The 17,477-nt window shown below is 44.5% G+C and overlaps 1 protein-coding gene across 2 annotated transcripts in view; it reads left to right on the plus strand.

Annotated features, from left to right (window-relative positions):
• Positions 1–2,602: 2,602 nt before the first annotated feature.
• The window catches only part of METTL16 (methyltransferase 16, RNA N6-adenosine), a 53,148-nt gene continuing 38,273 nt past the window's right edge, over positions 2,603–17,477 (plus strand). Inside the window, exons 1-3 of one of the 2 annotated variants that reach the window (XM_069944495.1) lie at positions 2,603–2,698; positions 6,603–6,737; positions 10,291–10,490. In XM_069944495.1, the coding sequence (XP_069800596.1) occupies positions 6,610–6,737; positions 10,291–10,490 (328 nt within the window). In that variant the 5' untranslated portion in view covers positions 2,603–2,698; positions 6,603–6,609. Of the gene's footprint in view, positions 2,699–2,729; positions 2,994–6,602; positions 6,738–10,290; positions 10,491–17,477 lie in introns of those variants that run through there. The other variant, XM_069944496.1, reaches the window with a different exon arrangement.

Below are 17,477 nucleotides of genomic sequence, written 5' to 3' on the forward strand. Positions count from 1 at the left end.
TACAAACTCATATACTTGCGAATAGAAAAATTATATACAGCTGTTAGAGACAAACATAGTTAAGAGAGTGTTGCCATACAAACCCATCACATTCCAGATAGTTTACCAGTTACATGACAAAAGTGGAGAAAATACATGACTACAGGATGTTTTATTTGGCTTTTCTCTAACCATTATACCCTTTCGCTTAAACCCTTTCCTCCTCCCGCCATTACCCATGTTCACCCCAACCACAAGGTGCTGGAAGCATTCCGCAGAGATTTTGGTCCATATTGACATGATGGCATCACACAGTTGCCGCAGATTTGTCGGCTGCACATCCATGATGCGAATCTCCCGTTCCACCACATACCAAAGATGCTCTATTGGATTGAGATCTGGTGACTGTGGAGGCCATTGGAGTACAGTGAACTCATTGTCATGTTCAAGCAGAAATCGAGACTCATCAGACCAGGCAACGTTTTTCCAATCTTCTACTGTCCAATTTCGATGAGCTTGTGCAAATTGTAGCCTCAGTTTCCTGTTCTTAGCTGAAAGGAGTGGCACCCGATGTGGTCTTCTGCTGCTGTAGCCCATCTGCCTCAAAGTTCGACGTACTGTGCGTTCAGAGATGCTCTTCTGCCTACCTTGGTTGTAACGGTTGGCTATTTGAGTCACTGTTGCCTTTCTATCAGCTCGAACCAGTCTGCCCATTCTCCTCTGACCTCTGGCATCAACAAGGCATTTCCGCCCACAGAACCGCAGCTCACTGGATGTTTTTTCTTTTTCGGACCATTCTCTGTAAACCCTAGAGATGGTTGTGCGTGAAAATCCCAGTAGATCAGCAGTTTCTGAAATACTCAGACCAGCCCTTTTGGCACCAACAACCATGCCACGTTCAAAGGAACTCAAATCACCTTTCTTCCCCATACTGATGCTCGGTTTGAACTGCAGGAGATTGTCTTGACCATGTCTACATGCCTAAATGCACTGAGTTGCCGCCATGTGATTGGCTGATTAGAAATTAAGTGGTAACGTGCAGTTGGACAGGTGTACCTAATAAAGTGGCCGGTGAGTGTATATATATTTTTATCCAGGAAGTAAGTGAAAAATGGTGATGTTACGCTCCCAGAGCTGTGCGGGCTGTGGCTGCTGGAGAGGATGATGGCAGAGGGATGCTCAGTGTCCTCTCAGTGCCCCCCTGCCCCCGTTACGATTACAACGATATATAACATGTATAACTTTCATTGTATCTGATGGCCTGTAAAAAATTCTAACCATTTTTAACAAATAATTCTTTAAAATCGTACCATTCCCAGGCTTATAGCGCTTTTATACTTTGGTCTATGGGGCAGTGTGTCATTTTTTGTGCCATGACATGTACTTTCTATCGATACCTTGATTGCGCATATGCGACTTTTTGATCGCTTTTTATTACAATTTTTCTGGATTTGATGCGTCCAAAAATCTGCAATTTTGCACTTTGGGATTTTTTTCCGCTTACGCCGTTTATCGTGCGAGATCAGGAATGTGATTAATTAATAGTTTGGGCGATTACGCATGCGGCGATAACAAACATGTTTATTTATTTTTATTTATAACCTGGGAAAAGGGGGGTGATTCTGGCTTTTATTAGGTTAGGGGGCTTTTGATTGACAACAACACTTTTTTTTTTTACACATATACTAGAAGTTCCCCTGGGGGACTTCTAGTATATACACTCTGATATCTCATTGAGATCTTTGCTGTATACTTATACAGCATAGATCCATGAGATAGGCACTCGTTTGCTTTCGGCTGCTGCAGCCGAAAACAAACGAGTGCCGAGCCGGGATCAGCGCCATCTTGGCGGAGACCCCGGCGGGCTGAAGATACGGAGATCGCTCCTCCAGGACAACATCCGATTACCTGACTAATAGCCGCAGTCCCGGGCTACATGCGGGACCCGGGATTGCGGCGGTTTAGAGCGGGGTCGCCGCACGGCCCCGTTCTGAACCACCTTAGGGTGTAAATTTACGCCCTTTGTCGTTAAGGGGTTAAGTGTAATCCCACATTGTCAGCAAACAATGGCCATTGTTTATGGCAAAAATACAATGTGTGAACCTGGCCTTAGTCTATGTTCCCACACAGTATTTTTGCTCAGTATTTTGCAACCAAAACCAGGAGTGGATTGAAAACACAGAAAGGCTATGTCCACACACCGCTGATATTGAGTGGATGGCCGCCATTTAATGGCAAATGGTTATTTTTTTTACCCTTAATTGCCGTTAAATGGCGGCCATCCACTCAGTTTCCACAGTGTGTGAACAGAGCCTTTCTGTGTTTTCTATAACTTTGTGGTAACCTAGCCTAAATGAGCTGAACGCTATTCATTTTAATTATTTCAATGTTTACTGCTTATTATAGTTCCAAAACCCATTGTAACATACAGGTCACATTAGTGTTCAGTTTACAGGTATAGCTGCATGTTACTTCTGAGCAGTCTGTCACACTGTGTATAGAGGTCACTACTTTCCTATGGAAAAATGCACATGACAGATACGTAAACAAACAATTGCTGATGCAACGCTCAAAGAGCGCGACATGAGAAGGTTTGTCCCAAGCTGCACACCGTACAGCACCTTCGTGGTCACATGACACAAGCAGCAGCGCGTGCATAGCGCAGCACGTGAGGCTGGCAGAGCAGGGTGCGGGGACGGGAGAACGCTGCACGAGTCACGTGAGTGTGTAACGTCACCGCTGCACGATCTAACTGCGTTATAAAGCGACGTGCAGACACGGTGCCTTCTGCTCATAGTACTCCTATCTGTTCTATGTCGTGTATACATGGTGCTCAGCACGTGTGACAGCATCGCGGTCTGAAAGTGGCGCAAACTGTCCACAGAGCAACCAATCAGAGGCCTGCTTTCATTTCAGGGCAGATATATAAAAATGCTTGCTGTAGTGTGATTGGTTGCCATGGGCAACTATCTGCTGTACAAGTCCTACACATGGAATGTGCGGCATCGCTGCAGGTGTAAATCCTGTGCTGTAATGTAGCTGCCTAGGTGTACTGTGACATCACTGTGTGTAGTGTCCCCCCTGTACTGTGACATCACTGTGTATTATCCCCCCTGTACTGTGACATCACTGTGTGTATTATCCCCCCCCCTGTACTGTGACATCACTGTGTGTATTATCCCCCCTGTACTGTGACATCACTGTGTATTATCCCCCCCGTACTGTGACATCACTGTGTATTATCCCCTGTACTGTGACATCACTGTGTGTATTATCCCCCCTGTACTGTGACATCACTGTGTGTATTGTCCCCCCTGTACTGTGACATCACTGTGTGTATTGTCCCCCCTGTCCTGTGACATCACTGTGTGTATTAACCCTTCCTGTACTGTGACATCACTGTGTGTATTGTCCCCCCTGTACTGTGACATCACTGTGTGTATTAACCCTTCCTGTACTGTGACATCACTGTGTGTATTATCCCCCCTGTACTGTGACATCACTGTGTGTATTATCCCCCCCTGTACTGTGACATCACTGTGTGTATTATCCCCCCTGTACTGTGACATCACTGTGTGTATTATCCCCCCTGTACTGTGACATCACTGTGTGTATTGTCCCCCCTGTACTGTGACATCACTGTGTGTATTAACCCTTCCTGTACTGTGACATCACTGTGTGTATTGTCCCCCCTGTACTGTGACATCACTGTGTGTATTAACCCTTCCTGTACTGTGACATCACTGTGTGTATTATCCCCCCTGTACTGTGACATCACTGTGTGTATTATCCCCCCCTGTACTGTGACATCACTGTGTGTATTATCCCCCCTGTACTGTGACATCACTGTGTGTATTATCCCCCCTGTACTGTGACATCACTGTGTGTATTATCCCCCCTGTACTGTGACATCACTGTGTGTATTATCCCCCCTGTACTTTGACATCACTGTGTGTATTATCCCCCCTGTACTGTGACATCACTGTGTGTATTGTCCCCCCTGTACTGTGAGATCACTGTGTATTACCCCCCCCCCGTACTGTGACATCACTGTGTGTATTATCCCCCCTGTACTGTGACATCACTGTGTATTATCCCCCCCGTACTGTGACATCACTGTGTATTATCCCCTGTACTGTGACATCACTGTGTATTATCTCCTGTACTGTGACATCACTGTGTATTATCCCCCCCCCCGTACTGTGACATCACTGTGTATTATCCCTCCTGTACTGTGACATCACTGTGTATTATCCCCCCTGTACTGTGACATCACTGTGTATTATCCCCTGTACTGTAACATCACTGTGTATTATCCCCCTGTACTGTGACATCACTGTGTGTATTAACCCTTCCTGTACTGTGACATCACTGTGTGTATTATCCCCCCTGTACTGTGACATCACTGTGTGTATTATCCCCCCTGTACTGTGACATCACTGTGTGTATTAACCCTTCCTGTACTGTGACATCACTGTGTGTATTATCCCCCCTGTACTGTGACATCACTGTGTATTATCTCCTGTACTGTGACATCACTGTGTATTATCCCCTGTACTGTGACATCACTGTGTGTATTATCCCCCCTGTACTGTGACATCACTGTGTGTATTATCCCCCCTGTACTGTGACATCACTGTGTGTATTATCCCCCCTGTACTGTGACATCACTGTGTGTATTATCCCCCCTGTACTGTGACATCACTGTGTGTATTATCCCTGTACTGTGACATCACTGTGTGTATTATCCCTGTACTGTGACATCACTGTGTGTGTATTATCCCCCCTGTACTGTGACATCACTGTGTGTGTATTATCCCCCCCTGTACTGTGACATCACTGTGTATTATCCCCCCTGTACTGTGACATCACTGTGTATTATCCCCCCTGTACTGTGACATCACTGTGTATTATCCCCCCTGTACTGTGACATCTCTGTGTGTATTATCACTGTGTATTATCCCCCCTGTACTGTGACATCACTGTGTGTATTATCCCCCCTGTACTGTGACATCACTTTGTGTATTATCCCCCCTGTACTGTGACATCACTGTGTATTATCTCCTGTACTGTGACATCACTGTGTTTTATCCCCCTGTACTGTGACATCACTGTGTGTATTATCCCTGTACTGTGACATCACTGTGTATTATCCCCCCCGTACTGTGACATCACTGTGTATTATCCCCTGTACTGTGACATCTCTGTGTGTATTATCCCCCCTGTACTGTGACATCACTGTGTATTATCCCCTGTACTGTAACATCACTGTGTATTATCCCCTGTACTATGACATCACTGTGTATTATCTCCTGTACTGTGACATCACTGTGTATTATCCCCCCTGTACTGTGACATCACTGTGTGTATTATCCCCCCTGTACTGTGACATCACTGTATTATCCCCCCTGTACTGTGACATCACTGTATTATCCCCCCTGTACTGTGACATCACTGTGTGTATTATCCCTGTACTTTGACATCACTGTGTATTATCCCCTGTACTGTGACATCACTGTGTATTATCCCCTGTACTGTGACATCACTGTGTATTATCCCCCCTGTACTGTGACATCACTGTGTATTATCCCCTCTGTACTGTGACATCACTGTATTATCCCCCCTGTACTGTGACATCACTGTGTATTATCTCCTGTACTGTGACATCACTGTGTGTATTATCCCTGTACTGTGACATCACTGTGTATTATCCCCCCCCCCGTACTGTGACATCACTGTGTATTATCTCCCCCTGTACTGTGACATCACTGTGTGTATTATCCCCCCTGTACTGTGACATCACTGTGTGTATTATCCCCCCTGTACTGTGACATCACTGTGTGTATTATCCCCCCTGTACTGTGACATCTCTGTGTATTATCCCCCCCGTACTGTGACATCACTGTGTATTATCCCCCCCTGTACTGTGACATCACTGTGTGTATTATCCCCCCTGTACTGTGACATCACTGTGTGTATTATGCCCCCTGTACTGTGACATCACTGTGTGTATTATGTGTATGCTGTGGCATATTGTTTCTATTATCCTCAACTTTGATATCACTGTTGTTCACATGATTACTGTGCTGTAACTTCATTGTGTGCATTATTCTACTATTTGGACACCAGAGTGAGGTCTATTCCAGTGCCATGACATCATTGTGTGTGTGTGTTATCTCTGTGTATAAGGGAGCTTTTTCTGTTATGAACTACTTGCTAAAGGTCGTCATTTTAGGGTAGGATTATAGTCCGATAACTCTTAGGGCCTGTACACACTACGGAATAATTGCCAAAATTCTGTGGGAATCTTCCAAATGAGGAGTCGGCACTGAATCTTGCCTTCTATCTCTTTGATTGGGAGGGCACATCTCCGTTCTATGTGTCTCTCCGCTCAAAGAATTGGCATGTCAATTCTTTGAGTGGAGAGGCGCGGAGTGGAGGCGTGCAAGCCCTCCCATTCAAAGGAATGGAAGGCAGGATTCGGCACAGAGTCCGTGCGTGGGGGGGTTCCCCACGGAAATTTGCCTCCAATTCCATAGTGTGAACCTGCCCTTAGATTCACTCATTCTACTTGTGAACGACTTTAGTCAATAATGTGAATATATCATATTCTGTCTTTTCAGGTAACAAATGGCTCTTAATAAATCCATGCACCCAAGAAATCGATACAAGGATAAACCTCCTGACTTTGCCTATTTAGCGTCCAAGTATCCTGAATTTAGTCAGCATGTCAACGTCAGTCTATCTGGAAGAGTTGGGTATGTTTGCTCTCTATAACATGGTTATTTAAATGGAAACTATGTAACGTATTTGCTGATATGTCCCACAACACAGATGGCCTTTTCCATGATATTAGGTGTTTAATCCCTATGCTAATAAGTAGAGATGAGCGAATAGTGAAATATTTGATAATTCGAAATTCAGTTTGAATAGCTCCCGATATTTGTATATTCAAACAAATATTGAATCCCATTATGGTCTATGGGAGAAAAATACTTGGGACCTGGAAATCAATATTTGACCACTAGGAGGTCACCAAGTGCCCAATGAAACCTCAGGAAATGATGCCAACACCTCTGGAATGCATCTGGGACAGCAGGGGAAGCACGCCTGGGTGCATCTAACACTAGTAATGAGCGAATATCCCAATGTTCGGTTCGTGTCCGTGTGCACCGAACATTCACGAACAAATTACGAACGTTAAGTAGAAGCGTATGTTTCAGTCTAGCGGTACGCACTTGCGTACGTATCAGTAGTAGCAAGATAACAGGTATTATCCCGCAATCACAGTATACAGCCGTATACCGGATATACAATTGTTTCTTACAATAATAAAATGAAAGAGCCATTTAACTCCTTTACAGAACGCAGACTGCGCAAATCAGTAGTAGCAGGAACCAGGTTTTATCAGTAGATGTCTGAACACACTGCCTGTCTCACAACTGCGTGTAAATCTCTGGTTTTTATAGTTTTAGCCCTAACAAGGGCTTTTGGGGGTCCCTTCCTACCTAACCTCACCTAAAAGCTCTCTCTCCCTGGTATACAGTCTCTCCCTCTCTAGCTCCAACCAGCAAGTGACACATCTGAAATCCCCTATTCGTATACTCAGGGGGTGACATAGTTTAGCCGGCCAATCAGTTAGAGGTTTTTTACTGTGTTATCATTCGAATATTCGAATACAATGGAATAGCATGAATAGCTTACTATTCGATCAAATAGCTATTCGAATACTATTCGCTCATCACTACTAATAAGTCATTTTAATATGTGGGGGGCAGAACTACCACCCTCCAGTGCATTGAACCACCCCAGCCCACTCTGCTGATATCCATTAGAAGGGACAGGCCAGCCAGGGACAGATAAGTGCACTAGGGGGTGAGCAATCCCCAGTGTACCAAAACTACTTATTAGCATAGGGGTTAAATTCTAGTATCACAGAAATGGTGCATAGGATGATGGAAAGAGACTTGGCATACTACCAACCTGCCAATAGTCTCCCTTTAATTTTATACAAAACTAGAAAATGTACCCGGCGCTGCCCGGGTATAAAGTGTCAGTGTGTTAATTAGATTTGTTCCAAGGTCGCCCAGGAGGCAAATCTATACCCTTGTTATTTTGTTTAAGGGGAAATTGCCAGGAGCCCTATATATCCCTTTATATGCTATACCCAGACAGTTCTGCACTGTTTATGTAAATTGTAGGTTAGAAATAAACTAAAAATTTTAAACATCCTAAATACCTAATTGCCAAACTGAGACGTCATCATGTGATCAGCTGGTTATATGCAACATTGACAGTGTTATACAGTATACAGCCTGGTGTACAACATTAACCGTGTTATACTGAGCCTGGTTATATACAACATTGGCAGTTTTATATACAGAGCCTGGTTATACACAACATTGTCAGTGTAATATACAGCCTTGTTATGTACACCATTAGCAGTGTTATGCTGAGCCTGGTTATATACAACATTGGCAGTGTTATATACAGAGCCTGGTTATACACAACATTGTCAGTGTAATATACAGCCTGGTTATATGCAATATTGTCAGTGTTATACAGTATACAGCCTGGTATACAACATTAACCGTGTTATACCGAGCCTGGTTATATACAACATTGACAGTTTTATATATAGCCTGGTTACATACAACATTGGCAGTGTTATATACAGCCTTGTTATGTACAACATTAGCAGTGTTATGCTTAGCCTGGTTATATACAACATTGACAGCGTTAGTGGAGGTCCTGTATACATGTAGTATATAGTTGGTGGAGGTCCTGTATACCTGTAGTGTGTAGTTTGGGGTCCCCCCCCCCGGTCGACGATTGCAGACCATAAGTAAGTTGTGTGTGCAGTAAACCTGCAGCTTATAATAATAAGTGCATACTCAATTCTGCATCATCATAATCTGGCCCTCTTAGGCACTACTTTCATCCTTGGTGAGGACAACACAGAAGAGGTTTCAAAGTTTCTATACACTCGTAGCCCCCGTACTATAAACACTCCCCGAACCCTTGCAGGTACACCTATTACACTCCCTCCCTGCAGGTAGCCCCCATATTGTATACACTCCCCCCCGCAGGTAGCCCCCATACTGTATACACCCCCCACCCCTGCGAGTAGCCCCCATACTCTATACACTCCCCCCACTTGCAGGTAGTGCCTATATTGTATACACTCCACCCCCGCAGTTAGCCCCCATACTGTATACACTCCCCCCCCCCCCCCCCCCCCTGCAGGTAGCCCCCATACCCCCATACTGTATACACTCCCCTTCTTCTTGCAGGTTGCCCCCATACTGTATACACTCCCCCCCCCCCCCCCTTACAGGTAGCCCCCATACTGTATATACTCTCCTCTGCATGTATCTCCCATACTGTATACACTTCCCCCCTTCAGGTAGCCCCAATGCTGTATACACCCCCCACCAGGCAGCCTCCTTTACTGTATACATTCCCCAACACCACCACCTGGCAGGTAAGCCTCTTACTCTATACACTGTATATACACTGTACACTGTTAGGGTGCCTTCATACCTACCGGATTCGCAGTGGATTTCCGTTGCTGATCCAGTGTCATTCAACCCTATGACACTACATACTCGCAGCGAGATTGACATCCCGCTGCGAGTATGTAAATTAACCCCCTTGGCGGCCGTAACGTAACTTACACTGACAAAGGCACCCATCATCCCGCTGTTAGATCGTGCAGGCTCCCCTCCAGTGTGTTCAGCGCTGTGCTGCTGCTCCCTCCTCACGGCTCTGGACGCTGCACGTTGCACGTCCCCTCCCGAAGCAAGCTGGAGCGGTGAAGCGGTGGAGCCGTGAAGAGAGCCGTGCCGGGCAGCAGCAGCACAGCGCTGAACACACTGGAGGGGAGCCTGCACGATCTAACAGCGGTCTGTGTGGGCGGGATGATGGGGGCCTCTGTCAGTGTAAGTTACGCTCCGGCCACCAAGGGGGTTAATTTACATACTCGCAGCGGGATGTAATGGTGAATATATCTGCTGACTCTTTGGATCTGTCTGGTTTTGCCATGATATCTGGAAAATTTTCTGACAAAATAGCGTTGCACCCTGCACTATTTTGTATAGACGTGGCTCTCCCCCCAAATTATCGTGTTACTTTGATAACTGAGTTGCTTTTATTCTTCCAATTGTATGTTTTCATCCACGTTTAGACCTCCGTGTACAGCAGCTTAAACTTCTTTGGCTATTCCTTGATTTTCTCCATTTCCATGTTTACATATTTTGAAAAAAATATTAATTAATTCATGTATTCATTCACTTTATTTTTCAAACCTAGCTTGAACTTCAAAGACCCTGAAGCTGTCCGTGCATTGACCTGTACCCTGCTGAAGGAAGACTTTGGTCTCACCATTGACATCCCCTTGGAAAGACTCATTCCCACAGTGCCACTTAGGCTCAACTATATTCACTGGGTGGAAGATCTAATCAACTTCCATGAGTCTGACAAAACCACAGTCCGACGAGGCATTGACATAGGTAATATAGTGCTTAGATTAAAGCTAGAATTTACCTGGTTTGCAATTGAATGCATTTGCCATTGGTACACGATAGGTCATTCTTTCTCAGGTGACCATTGTGGGTGAATGGAGCATTGTGGTCATTTATGGGGTTTCGCACTATTCCCAGTAAGCCAGAGAACAGATCATCTTATTGTGTTCATTTGGCTTGGCTATAGTGAATCTCATTCATGTCCCTCCTTGCTGAGCTGTCTGCACTGAGCTGCTGATGTTTCTTCTCGCTTGCCATCTGCTGCATGAGAGGAAACTGCAGGTCTCTGTTGCTTTTGTCGAGTCGACAGTTGTTGCTGTAACTCTGATAATTGATGGATCAGAGTATCCAGCATGCAAGCATTTGGATTGTTTTTTCTAAATTAAGCTTTAATGTTCTGTGAAAGTTGTCACAATTTTATGTCGTCATATCAGCCGACCTGCTGTTTTGTGTCGTTGGGGGAAAAAAAGTTTTTGAAAAGGCTATATTTACCTTAGTTGTTGTATTTTCCCTCTAAACATGCAATATGACACTTTTTTAAAATAATAAGCCTTCACACTATCTAATAGAATTGATGATTAAACATGTGTTTTTACAGTGTACTTGTCAGAGAGACATGTCTGTGCAGCGATGAGCGAAAAGGTAAAAGGAGGACTTCTCCTGCCTTATTCCTATGAAAAACAGTGGTGATAGCAATCTCTGCAGAGGCTGCCTCACATTGGTATCATGTTGGACAGCCTCTTCCCAGGCACTGTATATATGAATATAAAGTATACAGGGAAATAGGACCCTAGTCTGTATAGTGCTGTGCCGCAGTTTTTGATCAGAGCAGGTGATCAGGAACTGCAGGGCTTAGACAACCCTACAGTTCCCGACGCAAACATTGGTGGCAACAGGTGGGGCCTGTGTCGCCCTTACTGCTGCCACTCAAAGGAAGTGAATATATAAAGTAAAACCTATACAATTATTTAATGAAGTTATATTACAAAGTAATTTGGAAGGAGTTGCACATCTGTGGTAAAGTAGTCCCGTATTTGTGCACGATTTGAAAATCGTGGTGAAAATGCATCAAAAACACCATATGTGATCACAGCCCAAATGTCCCAATAAAGATATATATGTATATGACAGGTAGATGGTGAGGTAGATTGGAGGGGCTGGACATAGATGGGGACATCACTAGAGCTTGGAGACAAGATCCAGCCAAGCCTCCTGTGCAGTGCCGCTTCTGCCATGAGGCGCAATGAGGATTCTGCCTCGGGCGGCACAATCCTGCCCTGTCATTTTAGTAAGTCAGTCTGACATGCCTGAATGACAGGGCCTGGCTTGCTGGTTCCCCACTCCCCTACAACACATGTGCAGCAGGCTGCTGGTGACACAGGCAGGAGCCATGACAGGCTGGCCCCCTTCTGTGTGCATAGCTGCTGGCAATTCTCCAGGCCACAACACAGAAACAGCGGTGAGTTACTGGCACTGTACGAGCTAACCTGAGAAATTGTTCTGGGCCCTGAACAGCTATGCACATCGCTCACATTACTGCATTTTGCACCTATTTGCTCAAAATTGCAGTAAACTTACCGTGATTTTGCACAAGTCCGTCAGAATGCAATAATGTTAGTGATAAGCAGAGCTAATGAGGCTGCTTAGAAGACATAGAGGTTTCAGAAACTCTGTAAGGACCTGAAATTACCTTCCTAATGATGTCATCAGGTCCTTGCAGACAGCATAGAGAAAAAATATGTACACCGCATACACAAGACAGCATGTGAGTAAGGAAGTAATAGTGAAAGGGTAGGGGATGGGAAGTATATATGGGGGGGGGGGCAGTATAGAGGGATCATTATATGTGAGACAAGGTGCCATTATATATGAGAGGGGAGACCAGAGAGAGAAGTATCTGGAGTAATAGTGTATAAGGAACATTATATATGGGAAGGGGGGCATGGTAGCAGTATATGGCAGATAGGACCTATGGAAGCACCATATATATGAGAGAAGTGCTATGGGAGCTTGGGAGCAGTATATAGGGGATGCCATGGGGGAGAGGGGGTCACTGATGCTAACAGTGCTATTGGGTCTCTAAGGCTGTCACTATTAGGGAATCTCTCTATGCCACCACCCATGCAATATATTTACTGTTGGCATGCAGTAATGTATGCAATGCAATGTTCACTGCTGGTATATAGATATGTTTGAGAAAGTGTTGGGGGGGGGGTGCAGTTTCAATTTCCACCTCAGGCAGCAGAAAGCATAGAGTTGTCCTTCCTCCTTTGACTTTAGAAGATGATGATTTGTCTCATGAGAGAGGGAGGAGCCAGGGGGGTTGCTGAAGACAATACACATTTTAAAGTCCTTCTATTTTCCATTTCCTGTCAGGGGTGAAGCACATAAAAGCACACTGAAACCAGGATACCCTTTCAAGACCCTGGAACGATTGTAGTCCATATTGTAGTCCATCCCTACAGTAAGGGGTTTTTAAAATTGCCTGAAGCACCATACACATACAGTGCAAGGCACTGGCAAAAAGCGAATGTACCACTGGGTACATTGCCTTGCGTCTGTGTTTTTTTTTTTTTTTTTTGCTACTGCTACCTATGAGAGCAGAACTGAAAAAATAACCAATGCCTGGATAACCCCTTTTAATACACTGTGGATTATATTTAGCAAGTTTATTTAATATAAATAAATAGCCCAAATCTGTAGTGGATTACATTTGTGGAGCACACCCTCAGTGTAGAAAGAAAGGGAAGACAAAAAAGTAAAAAAAATGATTGGTCTCAACCACTAAAAATACAACCTACTTAAACGCTGCTTATTAGTATTCATGTTTCTGTAGTGTTCACAATGAAACGTGTCATGAACAGGAAGACTGGATTTTGAAAGGCAAGCACGTCCTTTTTTTTATTATTATTATTTTTTTTGTAAAAAAAACTATTATTTATCAGTGCACTCAAGATGTGACCTAACTTTATGTTCACAGATTAATTCACATTTATTGAAAAGGTTCTATTCAGCCTAATGGAAAGAAGCCAGCTATGCCCAAGTACATGATGATAAGAGATGCTTTTCAATTATTTTTTATAAACCTAATGTGATGTTAGTCGTTTTATTTCCTTTTTATTCCTTTATCTGTAAAGTGATGGCGGTCTTATGCACATGGCAGAAAGTTTAGTGTTGCAGGTGGTGAGAATACTCCCTGTAGTTATTGTGCTGTGTGTTGTACACAGATCCTCCATAGTATGCGCTGCTCCAGTGATCCCAGCACTATTTTAGACCATACGGAATGTTAGGACACACAGAGCTGTGAATTGATTTGCATAATCTTGCTGTCTTTCCCCCTGTACAGAGTGTTAGATGCAGCATTTGGCTTTCAAACCTCCTAAATCACAGTTGACTGCCTGTGCCAAGGCAATATTTTCAGCCACGGAAGGTGCGGCGGTCCCCTTTAGCACAAGCAGCCATGTGTGAAAATCATCCAGGTTGTGCGTCTGTGGCGAGTGCCTGGTTTTGTGTGGCTCCCATGTCTCATCCCATTTGTCGTGTAAGAAGTGCTGTGTCACCACGTCGACTGTGTCTGTGAATAAATTAATGAATCCCTGCCTACTAAAAAAACAACAGAGTACACTATTAACAATTCTGATATTATTGATCCATTCCCGCAGACCACAACTGTTCCATTTACAGCTTATTCTTTAAACAAGGTCATTACAACAAAGACATGCTCAGCTTATGTTTTGCAGAATAAAAAGGCAACTTTCACTTTTTTTTATAAGAATATTTTCCCCAAATCTTCCTCCCCCCTTCAATTTCTACATCAGCATCCTAAATCCAAAGGCCTCACTTCCAGCATGTTTAATGGGAGTGGTGCGTCAACATTTCAACATTGAGAAAAGTCTGACACTAGGGCGCAGGATGCAAACTGTTTATTAGGGGGGCGGGGAAAAAAAGGGAAGGTTGCAGACTGAAGCTTTGTACAACTTTTTTTTAAGGGGTTATCCAGGCTTAGAAACACATGGTCATTTTCTTCTAGAAACAGCAGCACTCTTGTTTCCTGTTTGTGTGTGGTTTTGCAGCTTGTTTCCATTGACGCTAATGGAACAATACCAAACATCTAAGGACAGTGGTGGCACTGTTTTTGCAAGAAAGAGGCAGTTTTTCCTAATCCTGGATAACTTCTTTAACCATAGACACATGCTAAAAAAAAAATCTGTATTTCCACATCAAAGGTGATCATAGCTTTAAAGGGGTTATCCAGGCTTAGAAATCACAACCACTGTCTTCTAGAAACACCAGCTCAGTGCCATTGAAATGAATGGAGCTAAATTGCAAATTGCATCAGAAGTGGTTCTTAAAGGACAAATCCGACGGGACCCCCCCCCCCCCCCCCCCCCCCCCCCAAAAAAAAAAAACAGACACCATACTCACCATCCCTCCGGTGACGATCGCCACTCCATTCGCCCGCCGTCTGCCTCACCGTCACCTGCGTCCGCCGTCCAGCGATGTCTCTTGCTTCCGGGTCCATGAGAGAGAAAAGGCTGCCAGTGCGCTTGCGCACCGGCAGCCTTTTCATTGGCTGGAGCGCATCACATGGCTTCCAGCAAGCTCAGCCAATCAGGGCTGAGCAAGCTGGAAGCCATGTGATGCGCTCCAGCCAATGAAAAGGCTGCTGGTGCGCATGTGCACCAGCAGCCTTTTCTCTCCCATTCATTCTCAATGAAGACACCAAAGAGGAAGAAGACCTGGACCGCCCCCCAGCTCTGACGTCACCCGACACCAGAGAAGAGGACCGTGACGACCATAATAGGTAATGTATACATTCTTTAACTTCCGGGGTGGGGGGTCGGGGGTCGGAAAGTGGGGGAAGGGGGCCAGACCGGGTATTTAACCACATTACAAAGTTATATAACTTTGTAATGTGTGTTAAATAAGCCAAAAAAAAATTTCGCCTGAGTTGTCCTTTAAGGCAAAGTAGGCAGGATATTAACCATTTTGCTCATCAGATATATATAGTATCAGGCTATGTTCACACACCATATTTTTTCGTATTTCTACGGCCATTGTTGCCGATTGCAACAACGGACGTAGTTAATACGAGAAAATATGTTGGCCTGGTGTCTATGGGATCATAAACGCTCCGTCGGGACCCCTAGCGGCGCTGCAAACAACTGACATGTCATGTCAGTGCACACTATGAAGCGAGCAGCAGCATCAGAACTCTGCGGGCCGAAAAATCATTCGGCTGGTACTGCAGTACCGGCTGGGATGATCTTTACAGAGACCGGCCGCCATGTGAGCATGGCCTCACACTATAAAACTGCTCTTGTGTACTGAAGAAACCAGAGGGTCAAAAACATATTGACTTATTGGGCCTAAGGATTTAATACATGTAATGCCTCCATAGATTTCTTTACTTTTGTCTATGTGTAGTTACTGGTATGGCTAAATACATGTAAATTAAAAACCCTACTGTCTGTTTTATATTTTGGAAGAAAGCTTGTGCACTAGAATGTGTGGAAGAATAGTGGGGAAAAGTCAGTACAGAGAGTGGCTGCTGTTGTTATTATAAGAAGTAACTTTTTAAATGTTTCAGTTTCATTTTCTGTTTGTATCTTGCTTTTACACCTGGCTGTTACATTTGTTCCTGCTTATTGATTTAGATCATTTCCCTCCTCTTTCCTAGGAATAATTTTTGTGTTAGAATCCCCTGTGATACTTCTTATTTTTGCTTCATGGCTGAGGTCTCCACATAATCCATCTGGCATCAGATTCCTTCCTTCTCCTGCTTGTCTACTTCATTTGGCTCCCTGCCCGCTGCTTCCCACAGCTATTCCTTGCAGGATAGAAATTAAACGAATGTCAGCGTGTGATGAGACTTGATGGGGGTACTACAGCTTACAGACGGCTGCTCCCCCCGCCCCCCCCCCCCTCGCCCTCTCCACTCTCGACCACATCACAAATGTAACTGGGGCACACATTTTCCCTTATAATTCAGCATTATGCAGTGGAAAAGATATTGGTTAATAATTTATAACAACTCATGAGAGACATGTAATAGTATTGCTATTCTTTAAGTTGTCACATTGTTAGTCTGTGTGCATGTTACAAAATTTTACGTACAGCATTATCATGTAAACAGTAATAGGTGAAATGTTAGGGTGCCTATACTCCTTCACTAACTGTCCGACAAACAATCAGCTAGTTATCTCTGCTGGCCTCCCTGTACCCATAAATATTCGGCACGGCTGAACGCTCATTTGTCCTGGGAGGGAAGGGGTAAGCCTCATCTAGCCGGCTCTGGTGCCGACGTATCCCTATGAGAACAACTGAACATCCAACCCTTCAGTCCACCAACATTATCTGTTGTAGGAGAGTTAGGGCCCTATTCCACGGATGATTATCGTTTGCATAATCGCTAACGATTAACGATCTCAAACGACCTCTATACATACATTTTACATTTTATACTGTTGGCTGAACATGCCACCAGCAGCAGGTTTGGCTGGTTTTGGTATAAAGTGTCCAAGACATTTTCTGCTCTGCACCGCCTATAAGGGTGCGTTCACACAAGGGAATCCAGGTGAATCTGTCACACACATCTCTGCCAATGCCATAGACTTTATTCTATGGTCAGACGGATTCCACATGTCAATTCTTTGGGCGGACAGCGGAATCCGCCCAACCGTAAAGTGGAGTTTATAGCAGGGCGAAGATGCAAGCGCCGGAATCTGCGGCCGCTTATCCGACCGGCTTCCATAGTGTGAATGCACCCTAGGGGTGCGTTCACACGTACAGGATCCGCAGCAGATTTGAAGTTGCATATTCCCTTGAAATCTAATCTGGGCCATCAAATCTGCTGCAGATCCTGTACGTGTGAATGCACCCTTAGGGTGCATTTACACTATGGAATCCACAGATCTGCAGCACTTTTTGATTGCGCAGATTTGAAGTTGCAGATTCAAAGCAAATCAAATTTGG

This window comes from Dendropsophus ebraccatus, chromosome 11 (genome assembly GCF_027789765.1).
Source record: "Dendropsophus ebraccatus isolate aDenEbr1 chromosome 11, aDenEbr1.pat, whole genome shotgun sequence".
NCBI lineage: Eukaryota > Metazoa > Chordata > Amphibia > Anura > Hylidae > Dendropsophus > Dendropsophus ebraccatus.